This window comes from Schistocerca gregaria, chromosome 8, assembly GCF_023897955.1.
Source record: "Schistocerca gregaria isolate iqSchGreg1 chromosome 8, iqSchGreg1.2, whole genome shotgun sequence".
Lineage (NCBI taxonomy): Eukaryota > Metazoa > Arthropoda > Insecta > Orthoptera > Acrididae > Schistocerca > Schistocerca gregaria.
In genome coordinates, this window is record NC_064927.1 from 191209811 (window position 1) to 191230574 (window position 20764).

At 42.1% G+C, this 20764-nt stretch overlaps 1 protein-coding gene across 1 annotated transcript in view; it reads right to left on the bottom strand.

Annotated features, from left to right (window-relative positions):
• Positions 1-20764, bottom strand: part of LOC126284502 (nephrin-like) — a 1138462-nt gene that overhangs the window by 582766 nt on the left and 534932 nt on the right. The window contains exon 2 of the mRNA XM_049983477.1: positions 5055-5184. Within this exon, the coding sequence (XP_049839434.1) occupies positions 5055-5184 (130 nt within the window). The remainder of the gene's footprint in view (positions 1-5054; positions 5185-20764) is intronic.

Sequence of the window (20764 nt, forward strand, 5' to 3'; positions counted from 1 at the left end):
CAAGAATGTGCTGGCGTAATCTGTCGCCAGCACACCGATCGGCAAAGAGGTTGCAAGAAGATCGATAATAGGCGCTGAATCAACCGCGCCTAGCAGATGAGTGGCCAAAGAGAAAATCGCAAGCGACGCGCCGTCAACACCCTCTCAAGCACAAGTATTTAGATCGCCGCCGCGGACCTGAGCGGCCAGTCAGTCACAGTCACCCACTAAGTCGCAGTCGGAGTTGCAGTCGCAGTCAGTCAGTCGCAGTCAGTCACAGTCTCTACCAAGTCAGCTAAGTCAGTTACAGTCGGGCCAGTTACCAGCTTAGTTACTATTCTAGTTGGAGTCTGTCAGTTCACGTCACTGGCTACAAAAGTGTAGTGTTTATAGCGAGACTTGAACTTCACCAACAGCGAGGCTTAGTGGGACTATTATAGGAGACCTAGTACCACAACAAATGGACTAGCTTAAACATAAGTAGATTCTTGTGCTTGTTAATAAAGACCCCGCTAATAAATGCGTGCAGTTGTGCTGTAGAAAGAGGATAACATCCACCGAACAACCTCCTCTGCCTTGCTTCCCCATAAGACTCTACAGTGGCAACGACGACACGAAACTTCTTGCAATAAATGCCATGCCATTCTGTATTTAACTCTCTTTGCTGTACACCTTTATGTGGCTTCCTCTTGTCTTTTGTTTTTTTACACAAGCTAGTATAAAAGCTTAATTATTCACTACACCATTCTCTTTTATTGGTCATAGGGTGACAGAGTATTCATGAGCTGTTACTCAGCGCAAGACGTTGCGTAACAGAAATTGGAAACTTCTCACAAAAGCGCTGCTAAAGCTATTCCACAAACCTTTACGTTTACTTTATTTACAACTGTCATTTTGTAAAGCATTTCTAGTCAGTGTTCTACAAACAGTTTTAGGGCGATATTCAAGTTTATAGGCATAGAAGCACAAAAGATATATCTCTATGCTTACGTTATTGGAAGTTAGCCATTTTCAAACATATTTCCTTCCCACCCTATGTTAATTCTTACAGCTGACAATTTTTTATTAATTTTGTAATGTTCATATGTACAATTACAGGTTATGATCTGTTATGTAGTGATACCTATTTCTGTAAGAGATTTCTTTGATTCTTGGAGAAAAAAAACTGTGAAACGTACCATTAGTAAAAGAGAACGAGTAGCACAGTTGTAAATGTACTACTAGCAGTAATATTGCACTAGCTTTTACATTTTGGATGGTGCTTTAGTTAAACTGATGTTTGGAGGCTAAGGAGCGTCGATCAGGCAACAGGGGATGGTTGCCGTATACTATTAATGGAACTGACGTATGGGGTTCCAAGATTGCGTCTTCTCAAATTCTTTCAATTTCATGTATACATGCATTTGCTCCAATTGGCGAAAATAGTAATGCATGGACATTATGTTCCCCATAAGTGAGTACTACTTGCCTAAGCAAGTACCTCTAGACTTTGTAAATTCTTATAAAATGAACTTTTATTGATGCTAGTAATTTATATGCTGTAAGTGTATCCAAATGGTCTCTTCGACTCACAGCCTTTTCATGCAAATCGCAACTGTTACAATTTAAAACATCGGACAGACAGAATTATGGTTCGTTATAGTTTGTTTAAAATTATAATGCTTATAGTTTCACTACAGCCATGGTTCCCATAATGTTTACTTTCGAAGAAGATAGCTTTAATGTTGTACGTTATTGGAATTTAACATATAGAATATCGTATGTAACTTTTACTGATGCACAAGATTTTGTTGTAGACTACATATAGGGTGTCTAAAATTTGTGACATATTCCTCCAGGAGGTAATACTGGTGAAAGCTGGAAGACAAGTTGCAATAATGATATGTCCAGAAATCCAGACCTGTTGGGCCAATCTGGTTTCTCTCTCCCATCTTTCTGTTATCTAAAAGACACTATACGTTGTGCTGCATGTGGCTACAACGCATCCTGACACATTCTTCAACCCTTTCTTCGTAGTGGATCTCGTACTGCTTCAAATACACAGATCCACTGGGACGGGGTCACATACGTTGGTCACATGCTCTTATAATGTCTGGACGTTTTCGGTGGGTTGAGGATTCAACAATGGCTCCATAACTCCAAATCGAGTGGAACAGGTAGGCCAAAACACTGGGTCTCCTCGACCAACTCTTGTCCATCAAACGTTGCGGTGAGTTACTGCCTACCGATCCGCAGAAAATGTGGTGGTGACCCTACGAGTATAAAACGAACGCCGTTATCTTTCTCCAGTGATAACATTCTCCAATAGCTCTGGTTATTCATTGCTCAGAGATCGGTGATACACAGCACGCGCTGATCTGATTGGTAAAGTGGTCCTATGTGCCTGTCGCCTGGTGCTTCAACTCCATAACTGATCGTGAATTTGATTTACCAACGCTAGTCTTGTAGAAATTTACAATGTCATTCTTTAAGAATACGGTCTCACTAGTATAAAATAAAGGCTATGAAATGCTGGTCTTCAACGGTCCGCATCTCAACAGTTACTGGTTTCTGGAAATATCGTTATAGAAATTTTTCTTACAGTTTTGACCAGTGCTACCGTCTGTAGGATTGACTGACACTGGTTCTAAAACATCGTGTATTTTCTGCAGGAGAGAAATGATGATGTTCCTTAATGTTTGGACGATATTTCTCTGTTGTTTCCCTTCCCAGCAGTTTACCATACACACTTTGTCAAGAACATACATTACAATATTTGCTTCGACGTTTATTAAACTTTATAGTCATTACTTCTTTAACTCGACTGCTTATTTTGGTAACTATGTCACAACCTTATATGACTCTTCCCGGCGGATATGTTGTAAATAGTCGTCATGGATTTGCCGACGGATGACGTGCAAATTCCACAATATTTTCCTCAGAGAAACTGTCCAACTTTATCCGGCGGCAAACCCGTATAGACTATTTACATGTCATGTCACCGTCCTAGTACTGAACTAAGAGATGGGGCGTTCTGTTGCCTTTCCATCTAGTATGAACAATCCATCATCTGACGGTGACGTCTTCGCTACCGTTCCGCTCTATTCCGGTGAACTCGGATATTAAGTCGGAGTTGGCGACTAGTGTGTTGCCTCCAGTTACCTTCGGCATTACCAGGGAAGGTTATGAGCGAGGCGTGGGCCGGCTGAAGGAAACAGAGCTTGTCAGGGCATGCGAAATTGCCGATCAATGCGCTCCGAACGATTTCCGCTGCTGTCGTAGGAGGCTGTGGTCAAACGGAGGCGGTCTGCCGATGAAAGGCAGTGAAGAGACTTCCACAATTTGGAATCCCGTATCCTTTAAGTGTCACACGTGGAAGTGTTCGGTCTGTGAATACTGTCGGGTAGTGAGGATCACATGTGTGGCAGATAATGTTTTTACGTTTCCGTTCGTCAGTCGGTAAAAACGGAACACTTATGGGATCACATTCTTGTCCGTCCGTCTGTCTATCTACCTGGGTTGACGTATAACTTAACATTTACATCACATGCTAAGAACTACAGTCTGGCACTGTAGAAGATTTAAGCCTGTAAGTAAATGCAGTCAAAAGATACGGCGATTGATGTCACATATTTTGATATTCGCAAACTCACTTCTGAAAAACTGCAGGTTACTTCTCATTGACCTAGAATCCAGCAAGGTTTCACGGTAAAAGTAAAGAAAAATATGCGAAAATTGTTAATATGTAATTACTCGTCTATCATACAATAAAAATATTTTTGTTTTATCATTTGTTATATGTCTGTCTGTCCCGCTATAAAAGCGTATTCCTCACGAAGGCTGATCCGAAGTCCTACGGTCTCTCGGCGGCGTAAAAGATTTAAGCTTTTAAGTCAGTCAAAATATATGGTTATTTAGATCACATACTTTGGTACTCGCAAAATAACTCATCAAAACCTATAGGCCTACAGACTATTTCCATAGGATAATGAAATTTGGAAAGAAGCAAGGCTTCACAGCAAAAGTAAAGGATAAAATCCGAAAATTGTCAATTTGTTTGTAATCCGACTGTGTTCAAATGGCTGTGAACTCTGCGGGACTTAACTTCTGAAGTCATCAGCCCTTAGAACTTAGAAATAATTAAATCTAACTAACCTGAGGACATCACACACATCTTTTCCCGAGGTAGGATTCGAACCTACAACCGTAGCGGTCGCGCAGTTCCAGACTGTAGCGCCTAGAACCGTTTCGCCAAACCGACCGGCTTCGACTGTGTGCGTATCCACCTGTTAAAACGCCTTTCTCAGGAACTGCAATTGTAAATGCAAAATTACACAAAAAATTAAGCTTAACACTCAAAATTAAAACATTCTTGTAATTTCTGGAATTCCCAGGACCAGTATCTTGCCAGTATCGATATCTATAACTGGCAAAATTCGTCGAGATTCTCGATTCCCGGGACGAATGCACTCTATAATTTGGAAATGTTATGGAATTCGCAGTTCGGTGTGTAACCCTGATACTGCGAGTTGTATTCGCAGTTGGCTAATTTTTTTTAATTAGAGGATAAGAAACCTTTTTTCCACACATTTCGTTTAATGATGGACAAATTTTTGTTCATAATGTTCGTCTGTCAGTATTTGTTCTTACTAATTTGTTTGTTTTACTGCCTTCTTCCTGCTCTCGATGTCACAACTAACAATTTCTGTATTACTAAAAGTTTACAATCACCTTCTCCAGTTACGGTTTGGCCGTCTAAGGGCTTAAAGGGGCACGAAAATTTGATCCTCGGTGTCTCAAATAATTACTGACAGAACGTTAAAAATCCAAAATTGTGCCATAATCTAGTGAATTTGGAGGTATAATATTGCGTTTAAGGTTTAACATACTACCTCAAGTACTGAAGTTAGAAAATATGTTGGTCTCTAGAGGTAGAATAACTCATGGCGCGCAAGTAACACAGAGCATGTTCACTGAGTATTTAAGAATGAGAGCACTCAGCGCGACTTCCACCAAACTTCTCACTTGATTTAAACACTTCTGTATCTGCTCGCAAGCACTGTGTCCTATCAGCAATGTTTGGCGCTGTTACTGACCTGTACAGAGGGATGCCGGCGTCGTCGCGGAACCAGAAGACCATGTAGAGCTTGTCATGACCCGGCGGCGTGACGTTGCAAGGTAGCTCCACGCTTCGGCCTTCCACGGCCTGCATGTCCACCGTCACCACTGCAACACACAAGAGGCGGAGCTTACACCAGGTTCTTTGCTCTATAGCAACTGAATCGCAGAGAGCAGACGCTATTCAGAAGCAGCACATCAGTCAATACATGGAATGGAATATATTTTTTCTTTTTTTTCAGCGACAGCATTGAACAGAAATGAATTATGGCCTGTGGGATAACCGGAAGCAAAGAGAAACGAAGCGTCTGAAACGTGGTGCTTCTGAAGATTGCTGAAAATTAAGTGGACCGATAAGAAGTCAGATCTTCCACAGAATCGGCAAGGGACTAGATAATAGAACATATTTTAATGCATCAACAATGCTGTAGACGGATATTTGAATACATTCATCAAATAATTGAGAAAGTAGGACTTGATCACATAATGCGAGCAGGTTAGCTTGCGAGACAGGGAGGTGGGCCAGATCTATATTGCAACCGCGCTGTGAGTGGTTTCTTGGTGGTTTGCCATGCTCTTTAAGGCTAATATAGAGCTGGTCCACGTCTTCCATCTCAGAGATTAACAGAGGTATGGGGTAAGAGGAGATAGACGGGAAGGAAGAGGATCAAGAGCTGGGGAAAGGGAAGAGTAGGCAGTGTGGCCTGCCGCGGTGGTCTTGCGGTTCTAAACGCTGCAAAAAAAAAAAAAAAAAAAAAAAAAAAAAAAAAAAAAAAAAAAAGTTCAAATGGCTCTGAGCACTATGGGACTCAACTGCTGTGGTTATCAGTCCCCTAGAACTTAGAACTACTTAAACCTAACTAACCTAAGGACATTACACACATCCATGCCCGAGGCAGGATTCGAACCTAGGCGCTGCAGTCCGGAACCATGGGACTGCTACGGTCGCAGGTTCGAAACCTGCCTCGGGCATGGATGTGTGTGATGTCCTTAGGTTAGTTAGGTTTAAGTAGTTCTAAGTTCTAGGGGACTGATGACCTAAGATGTTAAGTCCCATAGTGCTCAGAGACATTTTAGGCAGTGTGACAGGGGAAGGAAAAGATGGATAGAGAGGGAGATGGACAGAGAGGGGTGGAGCAGATGGACTCTGAAGGGGTAGAGGAGGAGATAGACAGTGTGTGTGTGGAGAGAGAGAGAGAGAGAGAGAGAGAGAGAGAGAGAGAGAGAGAGAGGAGGTAGGATGAAATAGAGTGAAGATGGACAGGGAGAGAGGGGAAGATGGGAGTAACAGCTGGACAAAGATGACGAAGAGGAAATTGACGGAGAGTGGGGGAATGAGGACATGGTCAGAGAGAATGGTAAGTGTAGGAGCCACGTGCAGAGGGCTACCGGGCAGGTGGAAAAGAATGAGGGTCTAGGGTGTTCAAATGTGTGAAATCTTACGGGACTTCTAGGGTGTGATGTGGCCATTGGATGAATGTGTGTGGTGGAAGATGGAGAGGAAATTTTATGAAATTTGTGGTAAGGGCTTATGGGACCAAACTGCTGATGTCATCGTTTCCTAAGCTTACACACTACTTAGTGTAGCTTAAACTACCTTAGGTTAAGGACGACACACACAATCATGCTCGAGGGAGGACTCGAACCTCCGATGGGGGAAGCCGCGCGGACCGTCACAAGAGGCCCAATACCGCGCAGCTACCCCTCGCGGCGAAGATGAAGAGGGTTTGAAGTGGCAGGTGGTTATGAGAAGAGTGTGCAGTGTGAGGAGGAAAGTGGATGAGGGACGCAGTGCGAGATTGTCATATACTGATTGTGCGAAATCTTCCACCGATTATTCACGTTCTTGTTAAGGTTGCTCGCGGCCATTTCCATTCGCTCATCTGTTACTCGACCAGGCGATCACAGATCTATCAGGCTTCGTTCTCGTTCCGCAGGGCCGTCTACGGCCTTTTCTCGTCTTCTCTGTGATGTCTATAGACTGAACTGAAGCCTTGATTTTTATGTGGCAGTGGCAGCTAGGTGATTTGGGCTTTCAAAGTTCTTCTTTACTCTTATTATGTTATAATGAGTACTGCCTCTTAAAACCTACCTAATATTCCTTGCCATTTCTTCACACTGGGGGGACATTTTCATAGGTCATGATCCGATGTGTCGTTTGCGCGACAGTCAAAAGTGGTCGTTACTCTCTTACCAGTTTATTCAGATATGTAGGAAAGGGCCCATATCAGCCAGGGCAGTAGATCAGTTCCATTCCTGACTCAAAATGTACCTTAAACCTTTCGTTTGCACCAGCAACACGCTAAAAATTTCTTCTTTCATGGACATTAATGACCGCTTCAGCTGTATTTGGCCCGTTATTATTGGGTCACTACCGGTTTCGTGGCATTAAAAGTCGCATGTTCAAGTGAACAACTGTATAACAGTAAATCCAGAAGAAATAATAACCGTGAGACATACACTGGCATGGTAAATTATTTCAAGACTATAATTTTTTTTAATATTAGAAACTTTTACATGAGAATATCAAAATGTTAGTAGCCACATGACTAAAACATTACAGCGGAAAAGCTCTGAATCTTTTTACACAACATTCGTCGTCCATCACAACAAAATACCGCTGAGAGCGCCAGGTCATATAACTTAACAATTTTTTTTAAAAAAAAATCTACGTGAAAGAAAGAGGTGGAGAAAACCTAAGATAATAAGGCGGATGCGTAGGAGGTGGTGTGGTGAGGTGAGGCAAATGGAAAGCGGGAGGTAGAAACAAAGGGGACTCGGTGAATTTGCCAAAATGGTACCGTGTCTCATTCGACTTATTATCTTGTGTTTTCCAAGTCTTCATTTCAAGTACGTTTTAAATTTTTTTATAAATTTTCTTAAATATTATCTATTCTTATTAAGCATCAAAATTCTCTACATTCTTGGATCCTTTTAACTGTGAAAGTGAAAAATTCTCGAAACACTCTTACGAATCAATAACTTTAAAAATTTTAATGTATTTTAAGTTTTAAGATTTATTCAGTGGACATTGCCGGTAGATCTGTTCCGTTGCAGTAATATACGCACATGAAGTTCCTCTTAGACGCTCTAGCTTTAGCCTAACTTACGAGCGTTACTAACGAAAAATATTTCTGCTGTCACTGTCATATTAATACTCTACAGATTGTATTTTAAAAAGAGTTTTTGCACTTTTTGTCCCAATATTCTTTGTTCTCATTCACCATCCGTGTAATTCCCAGAAGACCACCACTCATTCGGTCGGACCGAGCGAGGTGGCGCAGTGGTTAGCACACTGGACTCGCATTTGGGAGGACGACGGTTCAATCCCGTCTCCGGTCATCCTGATTTAGGTTTTCCGTGATTTCCCTCAATCGTTTCAGGCAAATGCCGGGATGGTTCATTTGAAAGGGCACGGCCGCTTTCCTTCCTAATCCGTCCCTAACCCGAGCTTGTGCTACGTCTCTAATGACGTCGTTGTCGACGGGACGTTAAACACTAACAACCACCACCACCATCATTCAGTCGAGCCCGCGCGTCATCAACCCGTGGGCGAGCCGAACACAAGCAAGCTGTCTATTTTCTTACTGTCAGTATGACACAGTACTCGGCTGCGTCCCATGTACGTGGTTCCCTATAAATCACAGAAACGGTAAGTGAGCATTGCAAGTTCTGTTTTCCGCCAATAGCGATTTACCTGGCGATTTTTATAGGTAGAACAACCCCCCATTTTGTGGCAACCGCTTCTTGGTTTTTCATTCTGGCCCAGAATTAGGTCTTAACAGTTTACATCTACTTTCTCCTTACTAACGGAACACTATGGTACGATCTGTTTAGGACCCATCCACAATACTGGAATACGGCTGTTTTATTCTATGACCTACCGCTTTTTACTGGTGTTTTCTCTGACGGACGACGAATGTTCGGTAAAAAGTTTCCGAGCTTTACCGCTCAAATGTTTTAGTCATATGCGTACTAACATTTTGATATCGTCATGTAAAGGTTTCTAATATTTTTTTTAAATTAAATCTTAAAATAATTTACCTCATCATTGTATATCTCAGGCTTGTTATTCCTTCTGGATTCATTGTTGTAAAGATATTCACCTGAAGATGTGGGTTTTAGTGCCACGAAACTGGTAGTGATCCAATAAGAAATGACTGAACACAGCTGAAGTGGTTATTAATACCCAAGATGACTACTCACAGCTGTGGTTGCCCCACTTACAAGGTTGTCTGCAGTTTCTCCTTCTGTGAGTAAGGACATCCATATCCATTGTAATTCTGTAAATAATAAATTCTTTATCCCTTACGTATTTTTTGCTTGTTCCCTAAGAATTTTGTGTATTTGTTGTTTTTCTTTGAGGCCAATATATATGACAGCCACGGCTTTTATTTGTAGGTCTATAGGACGTACGCCCTTTCATACAGTTTGGACGTCTGAAGACATTCTGCTGATGGCTGCAAAAAACAGTAAACCGAGATAACAACATGTATCATCAAATACTGATAGACATTTGGGGCCTGAAATGCTACCATGCGCCGCAGATAAGAACCTCATTAAGCCACCAAGCGCCTAGGAATCTACTATCTATTGTGTCTCACTAAACGCGTGGGTGTTTTCAGCTCGTTACTAAACGCAATTAAGTAGGAGGCCGAGTTGATAGGAGCTGAAGGAGTCCAAGTAGCAATAATGTGCGGTATGGCACACTATTAGAGAGAAGGATTATTATTCAAGAAACACACAGTACAATGAAATAACTTATCTTCAGTAGTTTGTAGAACTGCAGCTGCGGCTATGAACTGACAATCTCGTAACATGGAATACCATGAACTAATACAACATATTCTCAGGGACTAAGCCTGATGGGGCCCTCCTCATAGAATCAATGCAAACAATACAGAACTGGCTGAGGAACGATTATGAAAGTGCGTCTGCCTAGGTTGAAATCTAGCTAAGAAGTGAACGAGGCACACTCCCCAGTCCAAACGCTCTGATATGGACTGGTAAATAATTCTCTTTCCTTGTTTTAAGGAAAATACGTGTAACATATTTATTTGTTACTAATGGAAGATTCCCATATTAATTGCTTTTCCTTCATTAACGCGTTCCCACCCATACAAATGTAGTCAGAAATCTAATGTCTAGCCAATCATTAAAACGTTTTATCGTGCATCGCTGGAATTGGACGTGAGACAAAATGATGTGACCACAGTATAATGGCACCCTGCTTGGTTCCAGCAAAGTAAGACCACACCATCGTGATCGTGATATTTACTGACTTTTGGCAGTGCAGTCCAGCACTGGTGAGAGGTATGGTGTGGGAGACAAACAATTTTATGATAACCCATTTAACAGTGAAGGCAAATGGATACCTTAAACTTGAGACTCTCCCTGAAACTGTGCCGTTACTGAGTTCTTTGAAGGTATCACAATGGCTAGAGTAACGGGTGAGTATCTTCATTTGGGAAAGATAGTTGCAGTCAAAGACAGTTGCTGGTAGAAACAACGTATTGATGACATGGGTTTCAGTCAAATCTCAGTTACTGAAATCGAGGACACCTGATCGAAATTGCAACAGGCTCACCTATTGAGTGGCGTAGATCAGCGGTGAGCAGCCATTCCATCGAAAGAAGGAGGAGGAGATTAATTTTTAACTTCACGTCGACATCGAGATCATCAGGGAGGGAGCGCAAGCTCGGATTAAGGAAGAATGGGAAAGGAAATCGGCCTTGCCCTTTCGAAGGAACCATTCCAATATTTGATTAATAAAATTCTTTTCCGGGCTATTATGCCGTGGTCTGATGGATGTCGCATTGTAACCCAACGTTTCGTCCCCATCTGCGGAGGACATCTTCAAGGTGGTTCGTGGCTTCTGTTAACTTCCGAAACACACACTGTCTCACTGTGTTTCGGAAGTTAACAGAAGCCACGAACCCCCTTGAAGATGTCCTCCGCAGATGGGGACGAAACGTTGGGTTACAATGCGAAATCCATCAGACCACGGCATAATAGCCCGGAAAAGACTTTTATTAATCATGACAGTTCCGGCCGTGAAAGTTTTCATTCCAATATTTGCCTGAAACGATTTAGGGAAATCACGTAAAACCTAAATCTGGATTATCAGACGCGGGGGTGAAGAGTCGTCCTCCAGACTGCGAATCCAATGTGCTAACCATTGCGCCACCTCGTTGCGTCCATCGAAAGTTACTTTCTAGCTTTCGCGTTCAGAAGCATCTGCCCAATGCATGAATCACTGCTTACAATATGGCAGTATGAAAATGTTGGAGGCGCCATGTGGGCTCATCTGGCGATGAGAGATCGTCACGTAGTAACCAGCAGAGATGTCACAGGTTTTGATAGTAGTGCTGTCTATTTATCCACCAGCAACAGTCTCGAGGAGGTGACTGATTCTGGACATTCATCGCTAGAGGAACCTAACTTCACTTCCATGGAGGACGTTAGAAATTGATATAGCGTTTTGTATCGGTGTTAGAGTAAAACTGACAGAGCCTGCAGAACCACACAAAATCAGGGTACAACTAATGATAGGAAATTTACTGCTGAGTATACCGGAGAAAAATGTTCAGCTATACGAAATATACTTCAGATGTTATTACTGTAGCTCTGCGGCCTCAAACGGGGACCCCGGTGCTGCAATCCAAGCGCTTGGAGACACCAGCCAGTTCAGCCAGTGGCTCTTCAACTACTACCGGGGCATTGGGGTAGTAACCGGACTTTTCTAGAAGCTTCGGTTGCACTTGTCAGTGCAAAACGTGGTTCAACTGAAAGCTTCATGTTTCTTTACCTACAACTCGAATACGTAATAAAATTGGGGTTCCTATTTTTAAAAACGTAGTTGATACCCGTTTGACCTATGGAAGCGCCATCTAGAGGGCCAAACCTAGCGCCATCTGGTTTCATCTACATCTACATACATACGCCCCAATCCAACATACGTTGTGTGGTGGAGGGTACCTCGTACCACAACTAGCATCTTCTCTCCCTGTTCCACTCCCAAACAGAACGAGGGAAAAATGACTGCCTAGACAAATTTCGTTCTTTGTAGTTTTTTTGTTTTGACGCTTATTTCGTGAGATATTTGGCTCGGTCACGATCAATGGGCAACCCTGTATACCCTTCGAAATAGTGACAGATTTAGCTCATCATCGAAACTATTTTCAAACTTGTGGAAAGTTTTATGTTTTTGTGTTTGTTTATAGGGTAGCGATTTGTAGCCTATGAAGCCACGTTCTCGTCAGTAGACAGCGCCTTCGTTGTTCTCAGACTCAACCACTATGGCTCCGCCCTCGCCTCACACATCGACTCAAGACTGCAGACTTTCAGTTGCCTCTTCTCTGCTTCCCACTCCGCACACGATATAAGTTCTGCCGGGACTTTAAGACTGCAAAGTCCCTTAGCTTCTCCGGCTGCCTTTAGGTTTCTCCCAGTGTTGTAGGACTGGCTCTGCAGCGCAGTGGGAAGTCTCCGTGAGATTCAGAAGAGAGGGAGGCCAATGCACTGGTACGTTGATACCTGTTTGCTATCTGTCGCCACAATACGTGAAGCATATCGTTCACACTTAATAGAAGCAAAGCTCTCAATGGGCTCACCATTTTCCAGACACTTGTACGGTCCACTATGAGATGAGAGAGATTTCTCAGAAATTTTAGTTTTCAAAATGCTTTTAATACAGCGAATACACCTGGGTGGTGTCAGATAAAGAATACATTCCCGAGTACATTAATTATGTGTGAAACATAAATAGGAATGGCCTCATTAAATGTAGCAGCAGGTTGTACAGTCTTTCTCAGAGAAACGCAGTGGAGGCGTCCTCATTAGACAAAATTTACAGGAATGAGGATGCTGAAGTAGTAAGAGCAGTTTCCCAGCAGAAGCCTGCACTAAGTTCCAAGCGAGGATGGGCTTTCGGTGACGATGACGATGGGGCTCACATTATGGCGAAAAGCTACCTGTGGACCAAATAAAACCCAGTTCACAGTGAGAGGATTACAAATGCGCTGTATAATCTACGTTTTTCTGGCTCGGAAGGTGATAAAATATTGGAGGGGCATCACGAAAACGGAGCTACACCTACAGATGGAGATAGTAGATAATAGCACTGACGATGATGATGACAGTGACGATAACGATGGTGATGGTGAAGAAGAAGAGGAAGAAGAAGAAGAAGAAAAGAAGGAAGGAGAAGAAGATTCTGATACCACACATTGTTGACTGACGAAGTAAAAGTATAGATGGTAAAGGTCGCGACGAGTGTAAACCATTTCTGTACAAAGGCTAGGCGTACTGATACTGCCTTAGGGGAGCTGAGACCATGTTACTAACGAATACTGTGTTATACTTTTTAGCTTCATCTCATCAGATCATCGGATGAAATGTTTAGAGGGAAAGAAATAATTGAGAATATAATATATCAGGAGCCAAAATCACAAAATCAAACTAAACTCTATACGAAACTGCATGCATCTGAATGCATTATCTGGTAGGTCGTCAAAGTTCAACAGTAACAGTAACAGTTCATAAGAGGCGCTCGTAATGTAACAAACCCTTTCGTCGCTGTCAGCTTGAATGCATGGCCTGCTACGCCGTTCCCCAGGTGTTCTGGGCGTGTATACACGTTCCGCTTGGATTTTCCTACAGTGCTATCTACGTCTGAATGCGTTCTGATCTGCCGACCTCTCAGTGCCGTGGAGGAGTTACTTCCATATCCCGGCGAGTAAAAAGATTCCTATCATCCGACTTACGTGCCTCACTGCATGCTATCATTAGCAAAAAATCTTGTTTCGATACCTTGAATCGTTTTGAAAGACACGAAAGATACTATGATTGGTAGGACCAGATGACTCGTGATACGTAAAGACGTGAATCGGCGCGTGACACTCAACCTTCCTTCAGATAGATACTCCAAAACGAAATGAAATATCCTCCTCCTCTGAATTTTAAACAAAATGTAGATATCTTATCTACAATTTAACCGATGCAATGTATGAATTAAATAAAGCATACGGGAAGCTTACGCAATGTGTTTTTACTCTTCGAATCTTTCCTTTAATTTGACTCGTAGCAGTAAGTATGGCGGTTAACGAAAAGAAATTCATTTCTTTATAGGGCGTAAGATGTTAAAAATTAAAATTTTCGCTAAATCGGATGATTATTTTATATCGGCCGGAACGCCGTCACTTAGCACAGACACCAGCGTTCACAGCAAAAGCCGCACGTCTGTAGCGAAAGACCTAAAGGCTGCAGGAATGGGACTCACTAACATTAAGACGTTCCTTACACCTCGTTTTGATGTTCTTCTTGGTTTGTCCAACATAAAACTTTTTGCAGCCGCCACCTACAAATTTACGTACTTATGTTATATGCCTACATACTCTGTAAAATCCCTGATTCTGATATTTTCTTTGTTCGGAATGCAAAACGAGTCAACCAAAGAGGAGAAATGAGAGGTTTGTAGTTTTGCCGTATTGGCGTCACATTTTACCATAAGATGAATCGTTTATATCGGAAAACTGGGCTGCAAATTGGCTGCTAGACAGAGAAAAAAGTAGTAAATCGTGTAACAAGCATACTAAAATTGATGACAGTCAGGTCTACGACGAGCCCAAAGTATGTAAAATTGTATGTCGTGAAAAGAATTCCAGTACGACCTTTAGATAACATATGAGTCCAATTCTCATTAGTTTGCGCTCATTTAAGAGAGCACAAGAATTCTGAAAGCGACAGCATTAAGAATATCACCATTCTTCACAGGATGGAAAAGGTAGATTCTGAATGCGCTAACAGAAATAGAATGTCCAGTCACATGGAGAAACACCTTAACAACATCCATAGGACTAGAACATTGAAGAGGGAATGTTCCATTGCTACTAAACTATCGTAAAGTTTACTACTCCACATTTTACTCGAATGAAGACATATTTTGTAGGTTATGCATTAGTTAATTACCATTTTTAGATATCCAATTGAATGTTACAACCAAATGAAGTACAAAATCTCCTGTTTTATACACTACTGCAATCGTAAATATTAGTAATTGCTGTTTAATAAACAGATCGAGTTATGCAATGAGATGTGTATACAAAACTTTAAGAATGTGCTAACAAGATAAGTTCAGTTTGGCGTTTTCGCTGTTCCCCTATACGTAAACTTGACTAACCTTGATTTTATATGGTAGTAAGTCCTGAGGACCACGTCCAGGCTGGCAGCCTCTTTATATAGTTGCCACAGATTTTGTTACATTTTCGTCCGACTTGCTCTGTGTGTTGTTCATAACTGGTAACACCAGTTTCGTTTCCTGTGTTCTACCCTTATATGCTATTTGTTCACAAGTGATATCCAGCGTACTAAATAAGTACATTCCACCTAGGTATCTTGTTAGAGGTGAGAAGTATCCTGTAACGTGAGATTCTTTGTCCTGACCAGCACTTCCAAGTACTATTACTGCAACACTAGTGTCCGACACAGCAAGGACGTCTGACGGTTTAGTGTTGCACAGTAACAACATGTACACACGACGAACCGTGTACCGCAGAGGTAAGACAGATAATGGACGCTGACGTGGTGTTGTAGGCATTCTTATGTACAGATAATCAGAATTTAAATATTAGTAGGGGTCATATTTTTCCTAAAATAATTTTTAACAATTACAAAAGTTTTATATTTGACACCACCGAGTGACACTATGTAAGAACCTTACGTTTCTAATTCAGTGTATACAAATTTTTTGTGTTATAGACAACAATACACATAAATTTGTAAGTCTATCCTCTGTGTCTTATGCTATTGATGATGTGCGTGTGCCCAAATACCAGTCCGGTGTATAAATACTTTCGAAGTGCTGTCAACGTTGTGAATCAAAATAAGAATTAAGTTTTCAGTAGATGGGACAATGAAGAAAGAGAATAAAATAGTGTGAGCAACAAAGAAGACGCACAGAACAGGTCGTTCGTGATCCCAAATGGTCGAAGCGAAACCAAAGAAGGGTACAACATTTCATGAAACATTACAGTTAAAAGACGTTATTCAAAATCAGTTGTGGCAGTGTTTAATCGTGTACCTATTGTAGTGATACACAATAGAATTATTTGTGTTAGTCTGGAAAGTTCTTGATCTTGCAAATTTAATAAAAATAAAGGAGTTGCGTAGTACTTAAAAGTATCAAACTGACAGTACTGTTGGGTAAGATACGGAACGACATGTTCGTTTGCACGTAGTAACCTCGTAGCGAGATCCAGCAGCAGTAGGTAGAAGGCGTGATTAATCGAGTTCTGTCGCTCAAGCACGACAGTAAAATATGAATCGCCGCAACATTTGTCAACCGGATAAACGGAGAGCGGAGGCAGCTTAGCTTAATCCTCTGGTGTTAAACGGTAACTAAACATTTGATTAACTTTAGCACCTGTATCAACAAAACTCGGTTGAAAACAATTTCACTCGGATTCCAGATTGTTTCGCGGTGTGTTAGCTGTTTGATGCTGAAATTTCTAACTGTATTTGCACAGACCACAAACTTTCCGGAAACAAGTGTTGCTCTGAAGACTAATAGAAGGTTAATACCAGAAAGTCTCTGCACAGAATCGATGTTGTGACCTATTATCTTTTGCTTCGTTATGATCCGCAATCCCGCGCAGACATGTGTTTATTTTTTAACAAACCCTGTGACCCCTTACATTATTCTTCCAATCGCTACCTTTGTGCCTTTTAAAGGCATATTTATGCCGTATGTAAGACCGTATTTTGCTTGTTGTGTAGATGAGACCATCATGATTTGTTCTGCTAATCTTAATTGTGAGCGTTCATTGTGGTATTTTTATTTTTTAATCGATTGTATTAATTTTTTTAAATTCTGATCTGGCTGAGGTAGTCATCTCCTCCCCTACATCGGACCAGGTTTTCATACATGCAACATCATTTTACGTCATAAAAATAATACCTTTAATATGACAGATAGCACTAGAATGATTTGTGTGTGAAGTGGCATTGTGACTAAATAATACTAACTATACTACAGCAGCTGCTGCTAACAGTGATACCAGTAATAATAATAATAATAATAACAGTAATAATGAAACTAATAACAATAATGCTAATGGGAGGTATACAAAGAATTTATAGGAGTACACGATAGATGTTTCTGCTGTAGCAAGCTCTGAGGAAACGACATTTGAGGAGATTGCACAAACCAAGAATAGCGAGAAATGAGGAAGATGTAGCTGGAAAGAAGGACGTGCAAGGGTAATTAGTGCGAAATCGGACAATGTTAATACTTATTGTTGCTTTAATACGTGTGTCATTCAGTGTTTTCTGAAGATGAAGATGTGATTCAGTTCTGTAATACACTCCTGGAAATGGAAAAAAGAACTCATTGACACCGGTGTGTCAGACACACCATACTTGCTCCGGATATTGCGAGAGGGCTGTACAAGCAATGATCACACGCACGGCACAGCGGACACACCAGGAACCGCGGTGTTGGCCGTCGAATGGCGCTAGCTGCGCAGCATTTGTGCACCGCCGCCGTCAGTGTCAGCCAGTTTGCCGTGGCGTACGGAGCTCCATCACAGTCTTCAACACTGGTAGCATACCGCGACAACGTGGACGTGAACCGTATGTGCAGTTGACGGACTTTGAGCGAGGGCGTATAGTGGGCATGCGGGAGGCCGGGTGAACGTACCGCCGAATTGCTCAACACGTGGGGCGTGAGGTCTCCACAGTACATCGATGTTGTCGCCAGTGGTCGGCGGAAGGTACACGTGCCCGTCGACCTGGGACCGGACCGCAGCGACGCACGGATGCACGCCAAGACCATAGGATCCTACGCAGTGCCGTAGGGGACCGCACCGCCACTTCCCAGCAAATTAGGGACACTGTTGCTTCTGGGGTATCGGCGAGGACTATTCGCAACCGTCTCCATGAAGCTCGGCTACGGTCCCGCACACCGTTAGGCCGTTTTGCGCTCACGCCCCAACACCCTGCAGCCCGCCTCCAGTGGTGTAGCTACAGGCGTGAATGGAGAGACGAATGGAGACGTGTCGTCTTCAGCGATAAGAGTCGCTTCTGCCTTGGTGCCAATGATGGTCGTATGCGTGTTTGGCGCCGTGCAGGTGAGCGCCACAATCAGGACTGCATACGACCGAGGCGCACAGGGCCAACACCCGGCATCATGGTGTGGGGAGCGATCTCCTACACTGGCCGTACACCTCTGGTGATCGTCGAGGGGACACTGAAGAGTGCACGGTACATCCAAACCGTCATCGAACCCATCGTTCTACCATTCCTAGACCGTCAAGGGAACTTGCTGTTCCAACAGGACAATGCACGTCCGCATGTATCCCGTGCCACCCAACGTGCTCTAGAAGGTGTAAGTCAATTACCCTGGCCAGCAAGATCTCCGGATCTGTCCCCCATTGAGCATGTTTGGGACTGGATGAAGCGTCGTCTCACGCGGTCCGCACGTCCAGCACGAACGCTGGTCGAACTGAGGCGCCAGGTGGAAATGGCGTGGCAAGCCGTTCCACAGGACTACATCCAGCATCTCTACGATCGTCTCCATGGGAGAATAGCAGGCTGCATTGCTGCGAAAGGTGGATATACACTGTACTAGTGCCGACATTGTGCATGCTCTGTTACCTGTGTCTATGTGCCTGTGGTTCTGTCAGTGTGATCATGTGATGTATCTGACCCCAGGAATGTGTCAATAAAGTTTCCCCTTTCTGGGACAATGAATTCACGGTGTTCTTATTTCAATTTCCAGGAGTGTATAATGTCGGAGGTTATTAGGGACTCGGGTTCCTGCTACTACGTTGTACCTTCAGGCTCAACGTAAATTTATTGAGAAATTGTTACCTTCCTCATGTCTCTATCAGACACTAGAATTTCTTGTCTCACCGTCATTATAACTGAGATAAATAGGTCAGGAGAGTCAGACGTAATTATCCTAGCGTTGTTGGTACAGCGGAATGTGTGTGGATAAAGAAGAATTCATATTTGTGGCGTTTCACTGCAAAATCTGAAAATTAGTAGGTGAGAATATTGTACATATAGTGTATCTAGGAATACACACGTAGGAACATAAGACGTTTATTGGTCGACACTTCAATCTAGTGACCGATTTTAGGATCACCTGAAGGAATGTACCTCCATAATCATTGTCTACAAATTTTGTTGTTGCTAGACATGATGTTGTGTTTTGTGAAATATTTGTAAATATTCCGAGATCCACATATTTAAGTACTGTGTTAGGTTTAAATCTGTTTGGAATACGCCGGCCGCGGTGGTCTCGCGGTTCTAGGCGCGCAGTCCGGAGCTGTGCGACTGCTATGGTCGCAGGTTCGAATCGTGCCTCGGGCATGGATGTCTGTGATGTTCTTAGGTTGGTTAGGTTTAATTAGTTCTAAGTTCTAGGGGACTGATGACCACAGCAGTTGAGTCCCATAGTGCTCAGAGCCATTTTTTGTTTGTTTGGAATAGTTAATACTTCAGTTACAAAATTTCAAGGCCATCAAACTTGTATTTATTTTAGACCTATTTACACGAGAGTGTGCACGGTTAAACCATGCTTAGTCGTTTGTACGCCGTGTTCTACCTCGAAATCGAATGTCTTTTACCATGGAACATGACATTTGCAAATGTACTGAGTTTCGTTAATATCTTGAAAATGGAAATCTGTGTTACTTTCCAAAAGCTTCCGTTTCAGACTGTATATCTGACTTGTAAATACTACCTGGTAATACTTGCACTTAATTTGTTTTCACTTACAGACTGTTCGTGTGTAGCAGATTAATAATGTAAAACATACACGATTAAATGCGGTACTTACAAGATTTTCCCGATAGCTTCTTTTAAATTTCAGTAGAATATTACTTATTAGCTGCATAAACATGTTGTAGTTTGGAATATGTAAGCAAGTCCAACTAAAATTGTTAACTGTCACTTCTTTAAATACTTTTTAATTTACAATTTTATTATGTAAATGGAAATAACAGTAAATCTCATACTCCTTCACATAACTGTAACATAGTTCAATATGCACCATTTGAGTCATGTAGCGCTGTGATAAACATGTTAAATAGATCCAAAATGTAGGTGCAAATATAGAAGTTTTTCACCAAAGCAGAAGACAAAACTCATGTGGTAGAACAAAGGTAATATGTTACTGTACTTAATTTTAATCATTTATCTTGTTTTATGTCATTAATCCTGCCTCCTCTCGTAACATTAACAACTGTATCTTACTGTCACTGTTAGGTGAAAAACAGAAGTAGATATAACTTCCTGTACATCCATTGAAGTTTCAGTTATACAGCAGTAAGTCAGATAGTAAAAGTCAGTGGTATGTACTCGTAATTGTTGGATGGAAGTCAGTGAGGGACAGGTTCAGCCACCAAATCGGGAAGGGTATTCTTCCTCTGCACACGATGGCACATTGCCTTGCGGTGTGTGGATGGGAGTTGTGCCTTAAGTGTCCCTGTTGCATTCTCTCTCTCTTCTCTGTCTCTCTCTCTCATTTTGCGAGCCTCTTCATCTCCAAGTAACTACTGTAACTCACATCCTTGTGAATCTACTTACTGTATTTATCTCTTGGTTTAGGTTTTTACCCTTCACGCTTCCCTTCATTACTAAATTAGTGATCGGTTGATGTCTCATAATGTATCCTTATTTCACT